This window comes from Uloborus diversus, unplaced genomic scaffold (genome assembly GCF_026930045.1).
Source record: "Uloborus diversus isolate 005 unplaced genomic scaffold, Udiv.v.3.1 scaffold_331, whole genome shotgun sequence".
NCBI classification, from domain to species: Eukaryota; Metazoa; Arthropoda; class Arachnida; order Araneae; family Uloboridae; genus Uloborus; species Uloborus diversus.
Window position 1 is genome coordinate 5,183 of NW_026558496.1, and position 20,459 is coordinate 25,641.

General features: G+C 36.3%; 1 protein-coding gene across 1 annotated transcript in view; it reads left to right on the forward strand.

Moving 5' to 3' along the window:
- The first annotated feature begins 1,359 nt into the window (after nucleotides 1-1,359).
- Nucleotides 1,360-20,459, forward strand: part of LOC129233316 (zinc finger MYND domain-containing protein 19-like) — a 29,478-nt gene continuing 10,378 nt past the window's right edge. Inside the window, exons 1-3 of the mRNA XM_054867367.1 lie at nucleotides 1,360-1,579; nucleotides 4,992-5,051; nucleotides 19,400-19,506. Coding sequence (XP_054723342.1) covers nucleotides 1,496-1,579; nucleotides 4,992-5,051; nucleotides 19,400-19,506 — 251 coding nt within the window. The 5' untranslated portion in view covers nucleotides 1,360-1,495. The remainder of the gene's footprint in view (nucleotides 1,580-4,991; nucleotides 5,052-19,399; nucleotides 19,507-20,459) is intronic.

Consider the following 20,459-nt stretch of genomic DNA (forward strand, 5'->3'; position numbering starts at 1 on the left):
AATCACGGTATTTGCCGAATCGTCAGCAAAATTTGCCGAATAAAATTTTTTTTGGGAGAACACTGTGATGATTTCATCGGGGCGCCTCAGAATGTGAAACGCCATCATTTCTTCATAAGTTAGACAGTTTGAATCTGGGGAATACTTTTTTACGTTTCTTTGAGTCAAGGATATTTTGCTTCTTTTAGGGGGGGGGGGGGGTTGGCATATTTCAAATTTGCCTAGGGGCGGCATGGAGCTAAATTCGGTCCTGGGGAGTTTGTTCAAAAATTTCGGATGGCCCCTCCCAAAACAATCGGCTGGATCCGCCACTATGATAGTTAAGATGTGATTAAACTTTTGCCCGTTGCATTAAATCGTAAATATCAAAGTTATCTATGATATAACTTTTAATAGTAAATACAGACTAAACTTGAAGTGGTTTTAGGATTTGTAAAGAGATCAAGTTTTTAAGGGGAATTTTATCAACAAATAAGAAGAGATTTTTTGCTTGTCTTAGCATTTGCACAAATATCAATGACATCATTGTACTCTAGCTTATAAGTGAAGTCATTATTTGTTTTTAACTATCATGATAAATTAAGGGGATTTTGGGCACCTCTGAAATCTAAGAGGAGGGGCCTTGCCCCTCATGCCCCTGTGGTAATCAGGCTCTGATAACTATACAAAAACAGTTGAAGCTTCTCCCAAAGAACAGTGAATGATCCTCTTTCAGACTCCGGCTGTTAAAAGGGTTTTGGAACTGGTTATTGAGTCGGTAGGTTATTTATTTTGTGGTGAGATTAATGTGAAAAACTTTATGCTCGCGATCGATGCAAAAATTGAGTCACAAGTCCAATTTCAAACGTCAAACCTTTATCAAAATACAAATACAAAAGCGACGATCAGCAACAGAGGCTCTGGGCCCAGCTAGACTGGTCCTAGTCAATTTACAATCCCCAGTGAAGATCAATGGCCCTCTTAAAACTATCTACTCCCTTGCTCATTACCACCTCTTCCGGTGGTTCCACTACCCTGCTATAATAATAATTTTTCCTAATATCCATCATGTTAGCCTGAGATTTAAATAGCTTAAAACAATGACCCCTTGTCCTGTTTTCTGTGCTTAACTTCAGCCCCGTAACATCTTTCGTTGAAACGTTGAAACTTGTTTGAAAAAAAATATCGTGAATGTAATTTTTTTCACAAATGTATAAGTTCTATAAATAACTAGTGAATAAATAAACAAGAGAGAGAGAGAGTAAGAAATAATCACGGTATTCTAAAAAAATCGGTTTTCCTTTCGGCTTTTAATTATTCCGTTAGATGGCGCCATACTTATCATCATAAGTACAAAATCAAGAACATAGCAACGGAAGCACATGGTTTAGTGGGTGCGGGTGGTAGGTTATTAATCCCCACTGTTGCTGAGGCTTGCAATAAATTCTCCTGACTGCGTTTTCGGCTTCATATGACCGCTTCGAGAGGTGTTTCCAATTCCGGTGGGAGATAGTCCATGAAGTTACTGAACAAAAGTGACGAATCATGGGCCCAAGGAATCAACTATGGAATTGTCCTTTTAGGCCCTGCCGCCGGAAAAGTAAGTCATTGTGTAAACACCTGCCATTTGCCCGCAGCCACTATTAAATCCCTTTGTACAGTTACTTTTTTTTAGCCATTGTCTGTTGTATTCCTTGTTTTAGTCTTGGCTTAGTTCAATTCTTTAAGTCCCAATGTTGGATAATTCATCTCTGGCTTTCGTGCCTTTGTTAAATAGGTCGGAATATTTATTTCAAAAAATTTTCAGTGTGACATTTTATTACTTGGAACATTTGTTGTGTTCCTTTTAAAAGTGGTATTAAACTTTGTGTTTCGTAATTGTGCTGGAAACCGTTTGTTGTTTCGCGCAAAACTATTAGTCCTTTTGACCTCTTTAAGTAACACTTTTGTTTACATCCTTAAAAAGAACTCGTATCTCGAAGTTTATTATTTGTTCGAAGTATTAGTTATAAGTTTTAAGCAAGAAATGAATCTTACCACTACAAATGAAATTTTCATGTGTATAATGCTTTATTTATCCAGTTAATATTGTGCTCAGAAATTGATTCATAGCATTCGTTTAAAAAAAAAAAATCGTGTTACTTGTGCATGTCAAATTTCTGGTCTGTCATTTTATTCATTCTGATTCTGTTATAACTTAGAACTTATACATTTTGACTGGGGAGGGGAGGGGGTCATTTTATACATACATATATATAGTCCACTATCAATAACTGGAAAGTCCCAAGGGAATAAAAAGCTTGGAGTAATCGGTAGTTTGAGTTATGGGAAATTCCTTTCCCAGGCTTCTCAAGAATAATTTATATTCAGGGCCTGATTAACGCACGGTCCGGCGGGTCCGCGGACCTGGGCACCACAAATTTAGGGGCACTAAAATAGCCTAAATTAACTTACTTACTTAGTTTTTCTTCTGTTCCAGTGAACGTTCCTTTTCAGCGTTGAAAAGAATTAAAAATCGTTTGAGAAGCTGCGTTTCTCAGGATAATTTAAAGGCGTTTTCCTTATTGACCATTAAAAATTCAGTGACATCAAAATTAGATTTCGATGATGTGATCGACACATTTGCCTCTGTTAAAGACAGAAAAAAGTCTCTTTAAAGCTTGATGTCCGAATTAGTTAGATTTTTTTTTCGCTATTTTTGCCTTTTTTAAATTGTTTTTTAACCCATTTTCACCTTAAGGTAAGGCAATTTTAACTATGTGACTATCAAGTATCCAAATCCCATATCCAATTCAAATCCCAGTTTTCAAATCCCAGTTTTCTGTAGTAATGTGTAGGTTTCTAGTATAAAACATTGACTTTAAAATTGGGCTGATTTTCTCATGGGGGGGGGGAGGAGGGGGGGCACCATCTTCTTTCCAGGACCTGGGCATCAGTTTGTCTTGATCGGGCCCTGTTTATATTTTCTTTTGTTCAGAAACTGTGCATAATAAATGTAGCATCTAAGTTAGGATAAAATTATTAGTGCTACATAAAAATACCTTAACAGAGAATAAATTTCATTAAGGAACTTCTAGAAAGGAAATAATTTTTGACCGCTTGCATCTTTTTTGTCTCAACTTAAAACGGCATTGAGTTCGTCAACACAATTGAACTGATTGATGTTTTCGGAATTTTCCCGGTACTGATGTAAAATATTTGCTATATCCGATGCTTGCCGATTAGTTGAACAAGGTAAGGGTTCTGAATCAGTCTCTGAACAAGCAGACTATCCACGAACAGCTTGCACAATCGCTTAGTAGAACAAGGATTCATACGTAGTTATTCTCCTTCAATATTTAAGTGATCTTTAATTTCTGCCCAGTCCACATCAACAACGATTTCAAAATAATTCTATATCAATTACTTAAAATTTGTTAGCATTGTTGTTCATGAAAGCAAAGCTCTCAAAGCAGTTTGTGTGGGGGTGGGGGCAATTAAAAACCACTCTCTTGTTATGCTTATGCTTGTCCCTCCTTAATAGGAATCCTCATTCGCTAGGGGGGCATTCCAAGCTATTTTTGACATTTATGTACAGTCCGTAACGTGACCTTTTTTGCCATAACTTTTTGATTTGCAAATTATTTTAACTTGAGCTGGTGTGTTGGTAGGAAAAGATCAAAATAAAATAATATGCTAATCAAACAGTAAATTAAAAAGGGAACAAATCTGATATACCCCCCTCTTGGCGACTTTTTCCTGTTGGCGCCAAAAAAGCGTCGCCAAGAAAATTATGTATGACGTCATATGTCATACATCGTTCTTAGCGATGCTTTTTTAGCGCCAACAGGAAAAATTCAAATTATGTCATTAATTATTTAATGAAATTAATGCATTAATTTTTTTCCGTTGTTTCTCCGGGATACGAGCCCTCGGTCTCATAGTACTTTCGTAATGAGACCCCTGCCTCGGTCTCATTACGAAAGTACTATGAGACCTCTGGCTCGCCAGTTATCCCTCCGACTGTTAATTTACATCACAGTCGGATATAAGTCACAGATCTCCTCCGTTCAGTATACAATAAAGTCACAGATTTTATGTGAAATTAACACCATTTTTGTGCTACAAAAATGCCAACCAGACCAAAATACAAACTACCAGAAACACACTAAAAACACAATAATTCAAAATATGTTCACTTACCTAACCTCTTTATTTTCAATTAGTTTAAATATAAAAAATCTATTTAGGACTCCGGTACGTCCAAACGTTGGACGACCTGACGAAAAAGAAAAAGAAGATTCATTCAAAAATTTCAATTGATTCATTTGGACAACATCACAAACCGAACTCATAATTAAAATAGAAAATTCAACTAAATTAACATTAAAAAACAACAAGAAAAAGAATACTCTAAAATAAAGTTTGAATTGAAACTTTATTTTAGAGTATTCAACTTAAAATCTCCCTAAGAGCGAAACATATGAGCACCTACCTCCTACCACACATACACGTGCAAAAAGAGACTTCGAGAAACTACTTTCCAGCGTTCAAGTTGCAAAACCAGGGTTGCCAAGTTATCGCCTTATTGGCGATTTTCGTATCGAGCGAAAAATTAAAATCTCGCCAAGAGGGGGGCATATCAGAGGAGAGCCTTAAAAAGTTATGGCAAAACAGGTCATGTTACCGACTCTACATAAATGTCAAAAATACCTTGGAATGCCCCTAGGGCCGCTACTTCGCGAGGCTACGCTCATTACAAAGGGGCTCCGAAAATGTGTTTGGCCTAGGACCCCTTGTATATCTTAAACAGGCCCTAGTTAAACAGAACCCCTTTTCAATGCAAAAGACGTTATGGGGGGGGGGGATCTTCCAACAAAAGGCCTATGCAGTTTTTATGCTAATTTGTTCCTTTATGAACGTTTTCTATTTTACAACTGTCAATGTTAGACAATCTAAATTATCTTGCTATTTAGAAGTTAGATATATTTGTTGGATTTGACTCTAGATGTGATTTTTTTTTTTTTTTTCAGTTAAAATATACCCTCTTGGATAAACAAGACATTGAGCTAATTCAAGAATATCAGTTTGAGGTAAGACATTAAACTTTGTATTTGAAAGAATTAATAATGTTCTTGTTGGTAGGGATATGTAAGAACATTTTTTTGTACAATTTAAAATTTCAGTTGTAAAGTAATTTCAATAAATTGATCTTGATATTTTTTACAAATGGTATGGAAATATAATTTTAAGAATTTTAGTTATTTGTCAGATGTTCTTTCATCCATAAGCTTGTGCTGCATTGTGGAAGAGATTCCTTAAAATCTTAAATTGTGTGCATGTAATATTTTGCAATTTTTACTCTTTAAACAATGATGAATTGCTTTATATCCGCGCATCGAGTGATGTTGGTTGGTTTTTTCAGATTACCATGATAATGGTTATTTTTAATATTGGTTAAAAGAGCAAAATATTCGTCGCCATAGTTAGAAATTGTCTACAAATAGATTTTATCCATATTTTTTTCAGAGCTTAACTGGATGCAGGCTTTAGGCTTTACTTTTAAAAAAGGTTTTTTGTGTGTAAAATTACGTTTTTTCAAGAAAAAACACCTGTATCTTTATCCGCATCCTGATCACCATTTATTTTTTTATGGATATGCCTCGTATTATCTACTCTAGGAAATAACTAGTCATAATGTGGCGGGTGCAGATTTCTTGGCCTTTTCCATTCCGTTTGTAAGAACAAGAAATCCAGTAAGTATAGGGTCCTTTTGCAATTCAAATTATGTTCTTTGCATTGCTGCAAGAAACATAATTTGAATTCAGGACCTTAAAATTCAAATGAATACGGGATGTTATTATTTTTATCAGTTTATTTTCAGTTCCAAAATAGTTTTCCTTTAGAAATCCCAAAAGATGAAATTTGCTTTTTGACACTAGATATTATTACTAATTTTCTTAATATTAAATGCAAATTTAGTGGGGATTCATCTCAGGCTGAAATATAGAACAGTTTGAAGCTCTGCGCTTGATTTTGAAGTAAATATTTTTGTTTTGAAAATGGTTACTTCTAATGGCAGAGTTACGGTAGGATGGTTGTGGCAAGTTCCCAAGTATTCCTGAATGCACTAGCCATTCAAAAAATGAAAATTCTGCCTTATGAATGGATTTGTCTACAAAAAAACTTTATATAAGCTTCAATAAAAATTTAAAGCACTTTGGAATAAATTAAAAGTACAGGGTGGCGACAGATCAGGGAAAAGTCAGGGAACTTTATTAATCAGGGAAATATCAGGGAGTTTTGAAAAAATAACAAAAAATCAGGGAAAATTGATTTTATGAAGAAAAAAAATTTTTTTTATTAAGTACTCCTATTCCCTACGCATTTTCCGCCAATTATCTGTTCAGAAAAAAGTAAAATTAATGAGGTGCGATTATACACTGTCGCATATTTGTGCATCTTTTTTCCTCAACGGCAAAGTATTGAATCTTGCTTATTAACCACAGGATGAACTTCCTAAGATTGCTTCTGTGTCTGTTAGGTTGTTTATTTTACCTTAGCTTGAAATTTCCTTTTACGCTTTCAATGCCACGTAAAATAAACAACCATACAGGCAAAGAGGAAGCCATCATTAATGTCTTAGCTCCGTTGCCTTTATTCCATTGTCTCGAAGTAATTAAGTTCTGTAATCACAATTTCAAGAAGAAATCTTTGGTTTTTGAATTAATACTATAAAAACTTAAAAATTATTACTTCTTTGGGTTTTTAATTTAATTGCTAAAATTGAGCTTTCAATAAAAAAAACTTGCCGTTGTTTTTTGCCGTTGTACTATTTGTTGTCACCGCAGATTACAAAGGTTTTCTTTTTTTCAGACTTAAGTATTTTTTAAATTTTATAACCAAGTTGTATTCTTTTATATATTTTGATATTAACTAATTGCTTTTTCCCCCTCTTGCATTCAAAGTTGTTTGTTACAAAAGCAATCTAAGATTTTTTTTTCGTTACATACTGAAATCATTTGAAATAGAGTTAACTTGTGAACTTGAGTAAATATCTTTATTTTTTTATTGTTAAAATGCTGTATTCATTCATTAAACCTATGTTCATGATTAGAGAAAAGCTCCCTACGAATGGATATCAAATGATTTCATATGTTTTGCATAAATATGTCAATTAGTTATATAAGAATAACTACATTACTTCTATTCTTTCACTATTACTTGTTATTCTTGCAACAATTATTATACTGTTTGAAAACTTAATTCTAAATAATTTCAATTACTTTTTAGTCCTATCATAAATACATATGTTTTTAAGAGTAATTTTAATAGTTTCTTAAAATTCTTATGTTAAGTGGTTTCTGGAAGTAAAGTATTTTTTTTTTTAATTTTCTATAATCTTTCCATGTATAAAAATTTAATGTACTGTTTTGTAGGTTTTTCTTTCCTTCCAAAAAATATTGTTACAAATTCTGTAAATAGTAATTATTGTAGGAACGTAACCTGTAAATAGTTTCCCGTAATGAATATACAACCCCTTTTTCATATGGCTAAAATATACGACCCCTATTCCCTCTTTGTTCATTGATAAAATTTGATAACGGTCAACGCATTTCGAGAAGCGTGTGGAATATTTGAGAAAATTCTTTTCGGTGTATTTAAGCCGTTAGCGATGGATAAACAGTTAGTTTCGATGGATATTTCGAACTGATAGCATTTTGCTCTGTTTATAGCGAGGCATTTCGCTGTGTTGTTTTCGTATTTGGAAGTAAATACGTGTGTAAACGTAGAGTTTACGGTGTTGTGTGATAATTGCTTAATTGCTGATGAATAATTTAGCAGTTGTTGAAGATCTTTCCTGTACATAGTGTAAATAAATTTCCTGTGTTTTTATCAAGAACTGTGTCTTCATTTCAAGAAAGTGGAAGTCGCACCGAATTCGTTACAATTTGGCGCCCAACGTGGGGCTACTTCAGGACTTTCTTGCAGTAAGTGTGACTTTGGACATTTTTTCATAAAGACTTTTTAAATTTGGACTTTATTTTTATGGTGATTACTCGCGCAATGGATGAACAATTAAAACAACTTCTTGATGCTAATCAAGAACAATTAAAAAATGATATGGCGGCTAATCAAGAACAATTAAAAAATGATATGGCGGCTAATCAAGAACAATTAAAAAGTGATCTGACTGCAAGTATGTTGGCAAATCAAGACCAGTTAAAAAGCGATTTAACGGTGCTGAAAAAGGACTTAGCGTCTAACCAAGAGGAAATTAAAAACGACCTTATTTCGGTAAAGACTGTGATGGAAAATAAATTTAATGACATAGAGCATCGAGTTGATGCTATTGAAGAAAAATTTGATACCGTTGAAAGCCGATTCAATGCTGTAGAAAATAAATTAGAAGAAGAAGATAGAAAATTTCATCAACTTAAAGAAAACATCTTTAAAGACCTGGAAAGGAGATTGGCGACCGCGGAAAGCAGCTCTGTACAGTTTGGCGCTCCCACATCGGTTGCTCGACCGTCCATTAAACTTGCCACATATGATGGGAAAACTTCGTGGCAGGTTTACAAAACTCAATTCATGATAGTGGCGGAAGCGAACGGATGGGACTCTGCTACCAAGGCCTGCCACCTTGCAGCATCCCTGAGAGGTGACGCAGCGGACATTCTTCAGACCCTTCCGGACAGCCAGCGCCTGGATTTCGCCGCCCTTACATCTGCGTTGGAGCTTCGCTTCGGTGAGAAGTGCCAGAAAGATTTCAGCCGACTCCAGTTGAAGTCCCGTTTCCAGAAAACCGGGGAAACCCTGCAAGAGCTAGCGGCGGACGTCGAGAGACTGTCTCATCTTGCTTTTTGCGACTGTCCTGCGGATGTTCGAGACAACCTGGCACTCAACTACTACATCGACGGGGTTCGAGATCCGGAAATCCAGAAAGCTCTACGGATGGCGGATGTCAAAGACCTGAGTTCTGCTGTTGTGTATGCGATGAAGTTGGAGGCCGCCCGGCAAGCAACCCGCAAGGATCGCCATTCAATCCGCGGCGTGAAAACTGATGAGCCTGATCCGGTTTCGTCACGCGTTGCTGAACTGGAAAAGCAAATAAAAGAAATTGCAGGAATCCTCAAAAGGACTTCGGCTCCCAAGTACCAAAATGGACAATCACTTAAGTGCTGGAAATGTGGCGGCGAGGGTCACTTACGAAGAAACTGTGAAGCTCGCCAAGAAACCAGAGGGAAGAGCACCTCTCCCTCCCAGGTCCAGGAAAACTAAGCCATGGCAATCTCGCGGGGCGGAGGTCGCCAAATTGGAATGAGCCCCATCTTAAAGTTTTCCAGATTTCATCGACGAGTGGCGGCAGTAATGGACTGTTTGTTTACGCATACGTAAACGGGTTTCCCTGCGAACTGATTATTGACACTGGAGCCAATGTTACTATCATTAGAACAGATGTGGCTCGTCAATTTGGACTCAACATTCTATGGACGCCGCCCTGCGTTACCCTCCAAACTGTGACAGGTGACAAGATCGAGATTGAAGGTAAAGTAAACTTAGAAATTGTGTTTGGAAATGCCACTTACCATCATACGGCATTCGTTGCTGCTATCACAGACCCCTTCATTCTCGGATTGGACTTTTTAAAGAAGTATGACTTCAACCTCGACTTCAAGACAAATGAGCTGCACTCGATGAGAGAAGACATAGCCGTTTTCCCCGCAGAAAGTGATGTAAAATCCGCTCATCAAATAATAGCCCAAACAGATTTATCGATTCCCTCAAGGTCAGAATCATTAATACCTGGCTCCATTGAAGAAAGCAATAGTTTTCGATTTGGACTCATTGAATCCCCCAACCTAAACAATAATCTAAAAGGAGTAATGTTAGCATCTACGCTTGTGGACCTTTCTAAAGATGTAATTCCTGTAAGAGTCGCCAACGTGAGTGAAAGGCCAAGGAATATCCGGAAAGGTGAAGTGTTAGCAACTTGTACTCCAGTAAACTGCATCATTAGAAGAATCAATTCCCCCGAGACTGTGTCTTCTGAGTCCTTGACATCGAAGTTACTTGGGAGTGCGCCATTATCGAAAGATCAAAGAACTGCTGCGGAACAATTGGTGGAGGACTTCAAGCATCTGTTTTCATCTACATCGGAGGATGTGGGCAGGACGAATTTAACGCAGCATAGGATCTACACTGGAGAACACCTCCCTATTAAACAGCATCCAAGACGACTACCGTTCGCCAAGAAGGAAGAGGTTGAGACCCTCCTGAAGGAGATGAAGGAGAACGATGTAATCGAACCGTCATCCAGTCCTTGGGCCTCTCCCATCGTCTTGGTCCGAAAGAAAGATGGCTCCACCAGATTTTGTGTCGATTACCGACGGCTGAATGAAATCACCAAGAAAGACAGCTACCCTCTTCCACGGATAGACGACACCTTGGACACTCTTTCCGGACACAAGTGGTTTTCGACCCTGGACTTGAAGAGCGGCTACTGGCAGGTTGAGATACACCCTGATGACCGAGAGAAGACAGCGTTTACAACTGGACAAGGCTTATGGCAGTTTAAAGTGATGCCCTTCGGCCTCTGCAATGCACCAGCTACGTTCGAGCGTCTTATGGAGACAGTGTTAAGAGGACTTTCCTACGAATCCTGTCTGGTCTATTTAGACGATATCATCATCGTGGGACGCAGTTTCGAAGAACATCTGGCAAATCTTAGGAAGGTGCTGCAAAAGCTTAAGGAAGCCAATCTGAAGTTAAGCCCGTCCAAATGTAATTTGTTCCGCTGGGAAGTGAACTACCTTGGTCACATCATCTCTTCTGAGGGTGTACAAACCGATCCAGAAAAGGTGTCTGCTGTCAAGAATTGGAGTCGTCCCGAAAACATCCATCAGTTGCGAAGTTTCCTGGGGCTCTGCACGTACTACAGGAAGTTTGTGAAGGGTTTTTCCAACATTGCACGCCCTTTGCATAAGCTGACGGAGAGCAAGCAAACGTTTGAATGGTCCAAAGAATGCGAAGATGCATTTCTACGACTGAAGGAGGCTTTAACATCAACGCCTATCCTCGCCTATCCTCAGCCTGAAAAATCCTTCATCCTAGACACTGATGCGAGCAACGAGGGCATCGGAGCTGTTTTATCCCAAGAAATTGACGGAAATGAACATGTCATCGCTTACTGGAGCAAATGCTTATCAAAGTCGGAGCGAAATTACTGCGTCACCAGAAAGGAGTTACTGGCTATAGTGAAAGCTGTAGAACACTTCCATCATTACCTCTACGGCCGAAAATTTCTGCTTCGGACAGATCATGCCTCATTAACTTGGCTTTTGAACTTCAAAAATCCGGAAGGCCAGATAGCCAGATGGATACAGCGGCTCCAGGAATATGACATGGAGATCAAGCATCGAAAAGGGTTATCTCACGGTAATGCTGACGCTTTATCAAGGAGACCCTGTCCTGAGAACTGCCACTATTGTTCCCGAATCGAGAAACAGTATGGAACGACTAGCCCTACCGCCTATCAGGTGACAGTGACTCCAACATCATCAGAACCTGATCTATGGAGTGATGACCAAGTTCGAAAAGATCAACTTGCAGACCCCGACATAAAACCAATTTTAGAGTTCATGGAAAGTGACAGTCGACGCCCTAGCTGGCAGGACGTTTCCATCTTCAGTCCTGCAACAAAAAGATACTGGGCTTTATGGAACTCACTCCATTTACGGAACGGCGTGCTACACCGGAAATGGGAATCTGACGACGGCAAGACATCTAGGTGGCAGTTACTACTTCCTCGATCCAGGATTTCAGATGTTCTGAAAGAAATACATAGTAGTGCGACTGGAGGACATTTTGGTGTGTTGAAAACCCTCAATAAAGTTCGGGAGCGCTTCTTCTGGAGCAAGGCGAAGGATGACGTGGAGAAGTGGTGCCATTCTTGTGACGCCTGTGCTGCTCGTAAAGGACCAAAGAAGAGAAGCAGAGGGAAGCTACATCTGTACAACGTTGGAGCTCCTTTCGAACGAATTGGGATCGACATCCTGGGTCCTCTACCAAGAACTGCTGATGGGAACAAATACATTCTTGTTTCCATCGACTACTTCACCAAATGGCCGGAAGCATATCCCATTCCAGATCAAGAGGCTACCACCGTAGCAGAGACTCTAGTTCAACATTGGATCTCGAGATATGGAACACCTTTGCAGATTCATTCCGATCAAGGGAGGAATTTCATCTCTGCTGTGTTTAAGGACCTATGTCAAATTTTCGGAATTGAGAAAACTAGGACAACACCACTACACCCACAATCGGACGGCATGGTGGAGAGATTTAACCGCACAATCCTGAACAATCTCTCGCTTATGGTATCCAGAAATCAACAGGATTGGGACAAGAAGCTGCCTTTGTTCCTGCTGGCCTACCGCAGTGCTGTCCACGAGACTACCGGATATGCCCCATCTCAGATGCTCTTCGGACGAGAGCTTCGGCTACCTTGTGATCTCGTCTTCGGTCGTCCTCCGGATGCGCCTCCATCGCCTGAGGAGTACATCCAGGATCTCCAGGCCCGATTGGAAGACGTTCATAACTTCGCACGAGAGCGAATCAACATCGCGGCGGAGAAGACGAAGACCCGATACGACACAAGGTCTACTGGACATGAATTCAACGAAGGCGACAAGGTTTGGTTATGGAATCCCATCCGACGGAAAGGTCTTTCACCCAAATTGCAGTCGCATTGGGATGGACCCTACAAAGTCGTTAACCGACTAAATGACGTCGTAGTGAGGATCCAAAAATCACCTAATGCAAAACCTAGGGTTGTACATTATGATCGGTTAGCCCCATACTATGGCCATAGTTCATGAGTATTACGTAAACAACCATGGTTGATAACATAAAAGTTGTAGATAATTTTTGCTTTTAATGTTTAGTAATATTTCTTGTTATTATTGTGTTTTCTGTATCTGTTAGTTGTTAATTAATGTGTATATTTGTAAACTTGTGATAGAAGTTTGGCACCCTTTCTGGGGATTGTACTGCCCGGGACGTGCAGTCCTTAGGAAGGGGGCAATGTTACAAATTCTGTAAATAGTAATTATTGTAGGAACGTAACCTGTAAATAGTTTCCCGTAATGAATATACAACCCCTTTTTCATATGGCTAAAATATACGACCCCTATTCCCTCTTTGTTCATTGATAAAATTTGATAACGGTCAACGCATTTCGAGAAGCGTGTGGAATATTTGAGAAAATTCTTTTCGGTGTATTTAAGCCGTTAGCGATGGATAAACAGTTAGTTTCGATGGATATTTCGAACTGATAGCATTTTGCTCTGTTTATAGCGAGGCATTTCGCTGTGTTGTTTTCGTATTTGGAAGTAAATACGTGTGTAAACGTAGAGTTTACGGTGTTGTGTGATAATTGCTTAATTGCTGATGAATAATTTAGCAGTTGTTGAAGATCTTTCCTGTACATAGTGTAAATAAATTTCCTGTGTTTTTATCAAGAACTGTGTCTTCATTTCAAGAAAGTGGAAGTCGCACCGAATTCGTTACAATATTGTCTTTTTTTTTTTAAACCATTTTATTAAAAAGGTAGCATCTTTTTAAAATATATCTTTAGTTCAAAACTTTACACAACTTAAAACGTTTAAAATACTGCATTTAATACAAACATACAATGGATTTTAAGTAGAGCAAAGAAAGAAAACCATTGTCATTGGTAACGTACATCAGGGAAATTTGGTGAACTTAATCAGGGAAAAGTCAGGGAACTTTTTTTTCACAGTTCCTGTCGCCACCCTGAAGTAGTTGAATAACAACAAAATGTACAATAATTCACACCAACTCTTTTTCCCTAATCTTGCTAAGTAACCTCATTACCATACCCACTCTCCTCCCTCTTCTTCATGTCTGTCATTTTCTCTAAGACTTGATAGCAGTGGCCGCACACAAGGGGAGGGTCCGGACCCCTCCCTTTGCCATTGAGAATTTTTGATTGACTATAATCCTAAGTATGTAAAGATTTAATAGAGATTTAAAATAACAATAATTTCAGATTTAATAAATGAAAAAGTAAACTTTATCTACTCTCTTTCTTCTGCTAAATTGAATTGTATACGAACGTAAATTGTTCCATACACTTGATGCCCAATGATGATTTGGCTTCACTGTTTTTCTTTCTAATTATGAGAAAAGTAAATGCATTCATTCTTGTGCTTTTTGATATTTGAATTAAGTATTTGATATTAATAAATTTATTTTGTTAACCAATGCTAGAACTAATTATTCAATATTTTTTTAAGTGTGTTTTGTTCCCAACAATTGATAAAACTAAATGAATGTTTGGATGTGTGTTGGAGTACGATATTAGAATGGTGGACCTTCAACCATGGAAAAATTCCTGTGTGCGCCACTGCTTGATAGCAATAGGGCCATTCTACGAAAACAGTAATTTTGTCCCGCACGTCACGCTTCATATATTTCATAAAAAATAATTTAAAAGGATGACGAACAAAATTTTGTTGTTTAAGAAATCAACAAACGCATGTGTGACTTCTTAAATAAAAACTTTCTTCAAAAATTATTTCTCTTTTATGAAATATAGGAACCGTCACATGTGGGACAAAATGATCATTTTCAATGGAATGAGCATATACATATTTTTTTTCAATGCTTTAAATTAATTTTTAAAATAGTGAGATATGTTTCCTTTACGTTGGAACCATAGCTTTCGTAATCTACAATTTGTTTCGTCATTGCTGTATTAATAGAGCAAAAATATCAGCTTATTCATAAGCAAACTGCCAGAGGTTGACTTTGGTTGTCCCGCACGTGACGCATGTAAATAAATTTTATTTTAAATAACAAAATTGTTTAATAAAGATATAATTGTGTCAGGAGTATCTTTGCATCAAATGTAAAGATTAAAAAAATTGCTTACTCCTGTTTAACTAAAATATTAAGAGATATGATGAAATGTTAGTGAAATTTAAGCGTATTTTTGTCTCGCACGTGACGTTGGAATGGCCCTATACTCTTTTTTGAGGGTTTCTGTGAAATTCGCCAACGACCAGTTACAGACAAGTTGATCTGAATTAGACAGGAAAGGGAAATTTTGATGCTCCTATTTTATTCATTTCAATGTGACTGTTTACTACCAAACGGCACGAACTTGAGGGTCACAGATTTGGATGAAATCCTGGATTTAGGTCAGTTTCCACTAGTTATGAACCCATGTAATGCGGTTTGACTGCATAGGCCTTGGTTCGACTGAAAAGGGGGTCCAAAGTTGCTATTTGAGTCCAGAAAAGCAATGGTTTTCCTTTGAAATTAAACCTTTTTTTACGCTTCTCTTGCATTCGCATTGCAGAAAGAGCCAATTAAATGCATTCACAACATAGAATAAGTCTCTCCCCCCCCCCCTTTGTTGTATTGACAAGAGACTCCAAATGTCTTGAGGGGGTAGATATTGTCCCAAAGTTTCAAATTCCAATGGAAACGCCATTACAATTCTGGAAGCTTGCAAATCAGTGTGGTTCAAACAGCAAAAACTTGAGAGTCGCGAATCTGGATAAACTTCTGGATATAGGTCAATTCATACTAGATATCACCCCAGGTAAAATAGTTTGAGCGCATAGGCTTTAGTTCGGCTGCAATTAGGTTCTAAATTTACTTGTTTGGCCCCGGAACTGCAACAGCGTTTTCTTTGGAATTTGAAACTTTCGCACAATATTTGCTCTCCTTACATCTGTCGCGACTCTTGTTAGTACAACATAGGGATGGTGGAATTTGCTCTATACTGTGAATGCATTCAGTTGGGTGATACTGCAATGAAATATCAAGAAAAGAGTTAAAAAAAGGTAAATTTCTAAGGAAAACCATTGCTTTTCTGGAGCCAAACTAGAAACTTCGAACCCCCATTACGGCCGAACTAGAGCCTATGCAGTCAAACCGCTTTACATGGTCTCATATCTAGTGAGAATTGACTTATATCCAGAATTTCGTCCAGATCCGTGAACCTCAAGTTCGTACCGTTTGGTAGTTAGTTTAGAGGTTAATACACATCTGCAAAAACGGACATCCCGGAAACTAGTAAATGCGTTCATTTCCGCCTGCACACCGAATGTTTGACTTCCTATCTCATTGGTGGTCAAACAGTATTCTGTTCTGTTGTAGTTATGGGTTTTTTTTTCTTTTTGAACAATCACGATCAGGGTTGGCAAAAACACGGGTTTTTAAAAAAAAGCCCATGGACCCAGGGTTTTTTGGGTTTTTTTAAATAAAACCCAACTAAAGCTGGGTTTTTTAAAAGAAATGTGGGTTTTTTTTGTCTTTTTTTAGGGGAAAGGTATGGTACTTGTAGCATATTGTAGCATAAGTATATGGACAAAGCACAAAAATTGTCTTGATAAAAAAAGCTGGAAAATACAGCGTTTTCTGAAGAAAGGTATAAAAGACGACGAAACCCAAGAATGGTGAAGTTTCAGATTTTTTAGTTCCCATGATTACTAACAGTTTAGGTAAAGTTACTTCTTGAGTGATAAAACCTATTGTTTATTTGTTCGTTTTTAATTTCGACATCTTTTTTTTTTTTTTTGTATTTTACTTTATTGTATTTCATTTTGTTATGCAAACCTACTGTAGAACCTCAAGTAGTTTAAATCCCTTTTTACTGAATTCCAGCTTAATCAAGACATTTCTTTGAATTTTATGTTGCCTGTTTTTCTATTTCTGTGTACGGAGTAAGAAATATTAAACTTTTTCATAAGATAATGAAAATACTGTACATGCTATTCGGTTTTCTGTCCGACCATTTGTAAAACCTGTTAATTTCTAAAAAATATACCTTGTTTATTCGAGTTTTGTGACATGTTGGTTTGCAGAAAATAATTCACGTAAGAGCCTTTTAGCTAAAGTAGTATCCTTTGTACAATCTGCAAATATTGAGAAAATCTGACGTGACAGGACTTAGTCAAGATAATTTGAGTTCCTTATTGACCAGTTGAAGGAATAAAGTTAAATATATTTATTTAAAATCTTTGAAGCATTTTTTAATGCCCTTAAGAGTTAAGAAATACTATTAAAGTTCAAAATTCATTTTTTATGTCCATTGCCTATTGTGAAGAAGAAATAAAAAAGTTTAAATTGTAAAAGTATTTAAATTATTTTTTAAAAAAAAGTTCTCAGAAAGTTCTTAAAAACCCAAAAGTGGGCTAAATAATGGGTTTTTTAAATGGGTTTTTTCAAAAAAACCCATTGGGTCCAACCCAATTAGGACCAATCCGGCCAACCCTGATCACGATTGCTTATTGTTCTCATTTGACTGTCTTTGGTGTCCGTGCCTTTTCAGCCCCCATCGTCACCTGCAGGTGTGACTCCGTCCTCCGGTAGCCGCTCCTAGTCGGTGATGTCCTACACACATACACAATCATACACATACGCACTCACACACATATACAGACACGCCTACGTGCATACACAGTCTACGCACACACAAAAGCCTACACATATACAACTAATACACACGTCTCCGTTCAAGAGAAGAGGTAAGACTTGAAGCAGGGGCAAATCCAGGATTTTTTTCTCACTACCTATTTTTGTGAAAGTACTGTATCAATAATCTATTTTTGTGAAAGTTTTTTTTTTATTAGCATTGTGTTTGGGATCTTTCAAAGGCACATTCTACTTTTTGTTAAGAAAATTAGAGCAATTTAAATGGTAGTTAGAAAGGTTCAAATGTCATTTACTATTATTTCTAACTTTTTTTTCTTTGGGGGGGGAGGGGGGGCTAAGAGGTAGGGAAATTACCATTGTACATCAGCTCAATAGGCTTTGTACTGTGTACAATTCAGGAAATTATCATCCCCCAAAACTGATGCTACGTTGCGTAAATGCAATTTAGCGAAAAACAGCTAAAAATGAGTTTATTACTATGAAAAAGTTGTTACCTAAGCGATTCCTCATATAAATTATCTTTGCATTTCGTTTTATAAGTAAACTGTGTTTTAAACAGAAAAACAAGTTTTCTATTTTAGAATACAGATTTTTGTAAAATTTTCGATTTTTTAATATTGTTTCTAGAACGTGCCGATTTTCAAAGTTAGTTTTGTGAAGCTGCTGATTTTATAACTTGATTTTTGTGAAAGTACCGATTTTAAAATAAGATTTTTGTGAAGGTACCGAAAAACGGTAGTAAAATCAGCCTGTATTGGGCCCTGCTTGAAGGGACAGGAGCCGTGTCTAGAAACAAGTGAGTAGGGTAGTAACCAATGGGTAGGGTCCTGTCGCAACTCGTGATTGTGAGAAACATAGATTGAATTCAAAATTTCAGAATTCAAATTAATTTTTCTTTTTTCTTTTTTTTTTTGCTACTTTATAGCTCCAGAATTTTTAATTACATTTTCTGATTTAAAACTAAATGTTTCAAAACTGATTCAAAAAAAAAATAACAATATGAATTTTTGTGTATCTGTGCTGTAAAAGTTTGTTTTAACCAAGGCAATTTTGTGTCTTTGCTTGGCTTATCAACATATTACATTAATCGCAAAAAAAAAAAAAAAAAAAAAAAAAAAAACACATCTTTACTCACATTCAGAAATTTATCAGTGATTTTAGGCTGGTATGACTGCCTTCTTTAATTTTAGGTTTTGTCAAGCAGTAAATTATTTCCAAATCAACCAGAGAAATCTATACTTTATAGAGTTTGAAACTAATTATTCTTCTCCAAGGTTTCTGTTTTTATTTTAGTTTACTTTATCAATTCAATTAAATTAATTAAAATTAAGCTCTAAAATGAAGGTAACCAAATCTTATTCAATATCAAATTAACCAGAAAGCTCATGGAAAGTCTTTGTTTCTTACCTGTCCTTTTTCTCAGAAAATATTTTAAAATTAAAAAAAAAAAAGAAAATCCAAGCAATTTTGTTTTTTTTTTTAAAAATTGTCCACAGGCCAATTTTAAAGTTGGCTCATGGGCCGTATGCTGTGCATTCCTGACTTTCATGTTGTGCTTTACTGCAGCCATATATCAATATGTTTTTATTTTCTATCCTCTTATCAATTCAATTTTAGATATTTCAAAATTTTCATTTTGTAGATTTATTTGATTGGACGTGTCCCTAAAACTAACCATTCACATAATCACTCAAAAATAAATGCTTTACCTGTGTACTTAAAGGTGCATAAAAAAAAATGTGTAGGAAACATGCATGTAAATGTGATTCAAGTGAATAATTTTGATATGTCTATTTTTAGACATATTGATATGTATCATTAAATTTTCTAAAAAAATTTGTTAACTCTGTACAAATCCTATTCAGTTAAGTCTGATATTCCTCTGTCACTCATAGGAAAATAAGTATTTTCGAAATTAAATAATTTTTTCTGTTATAATTCTGTGTTAATATTTATAATTTCTTTATAGGCATTTGTTGAAATCGATAAAAATGGTGAAGGAGCTTGTGTGTATGCCTTTGTCTATGATGCCAACAAAGGAAGGAAATCAGGAAGATGCCTACACAATGTGTTGTGGTTAGTATTTATGGTTTCAAAGCCTTAAATGTTTTGTTTCATTCAATGTGTGCACAAAAAAACTAGAAATTATGTTAAATTCTATTACTAGCCTTTTCAACATGTATTCTCTGTGGGGGAAAACAAAAGCTGGTTTACTGAATGTTTTATCTACTCATTATTTGATATTATGTTCAGTGTTTCTAAGTAAAAAGATTATAGAAAACCTTGGATTATTTGATTATTTCCAATTTAAAAAAAAATTCAGTTGAAATATTTTCAGTTTGTTCACAGCTATTTTTTTAAATTTTTTTTAATGTTTTTACATTTTCTCTTTAGTGTGATTGGACTTGATGAGTTTTTTCAGAAAATAAATAAAATAAATTTAAAAAACAAAAAACCTTGTATTTTTTAATTTTAAGAACTAGTAAATAAAATGAATTAAATACTTTTACAATTTGAACTTATTTATTTGTTCTGCACATCAGACAGTTAACATCAAAAGTTGTATGTATTTTGAATTTTAATAGCCTATACAGATGCATTGTTCTTTACTTTAGTTCAATTGAGGCAGTGAGAAGCAAAGGGATGTAAGTGGACTTTTTCAAGTTTTGAATTGATTAACCAAAAAATAAATTAAGAACAAATACTCATGTAATAATATGATATATTTTCTGCCAACGACGGGCGAGAAAAAAGACATTCACATTCCATCAAAGCATTTCCCCTATTTTATCTAATTCAGGGTGGCGACAGATCAGGGAGATCAGGGAAAAGTCGGGAAACTTTATTAATCAGGGAAAAGTCAGGGAAATATCAGGGAATTTTGAAAAAATGACAAATCAGGGAAATTTGATTTTATGAAGAAATTTTTTTTTTTGCTTTACAAAATTAAGTACTCTAATTCCCTACGCATTTTCCGTCAATTATCTGTTCAAAAGAAAAAGTAAAATGAGATGCGATTATACACTGCC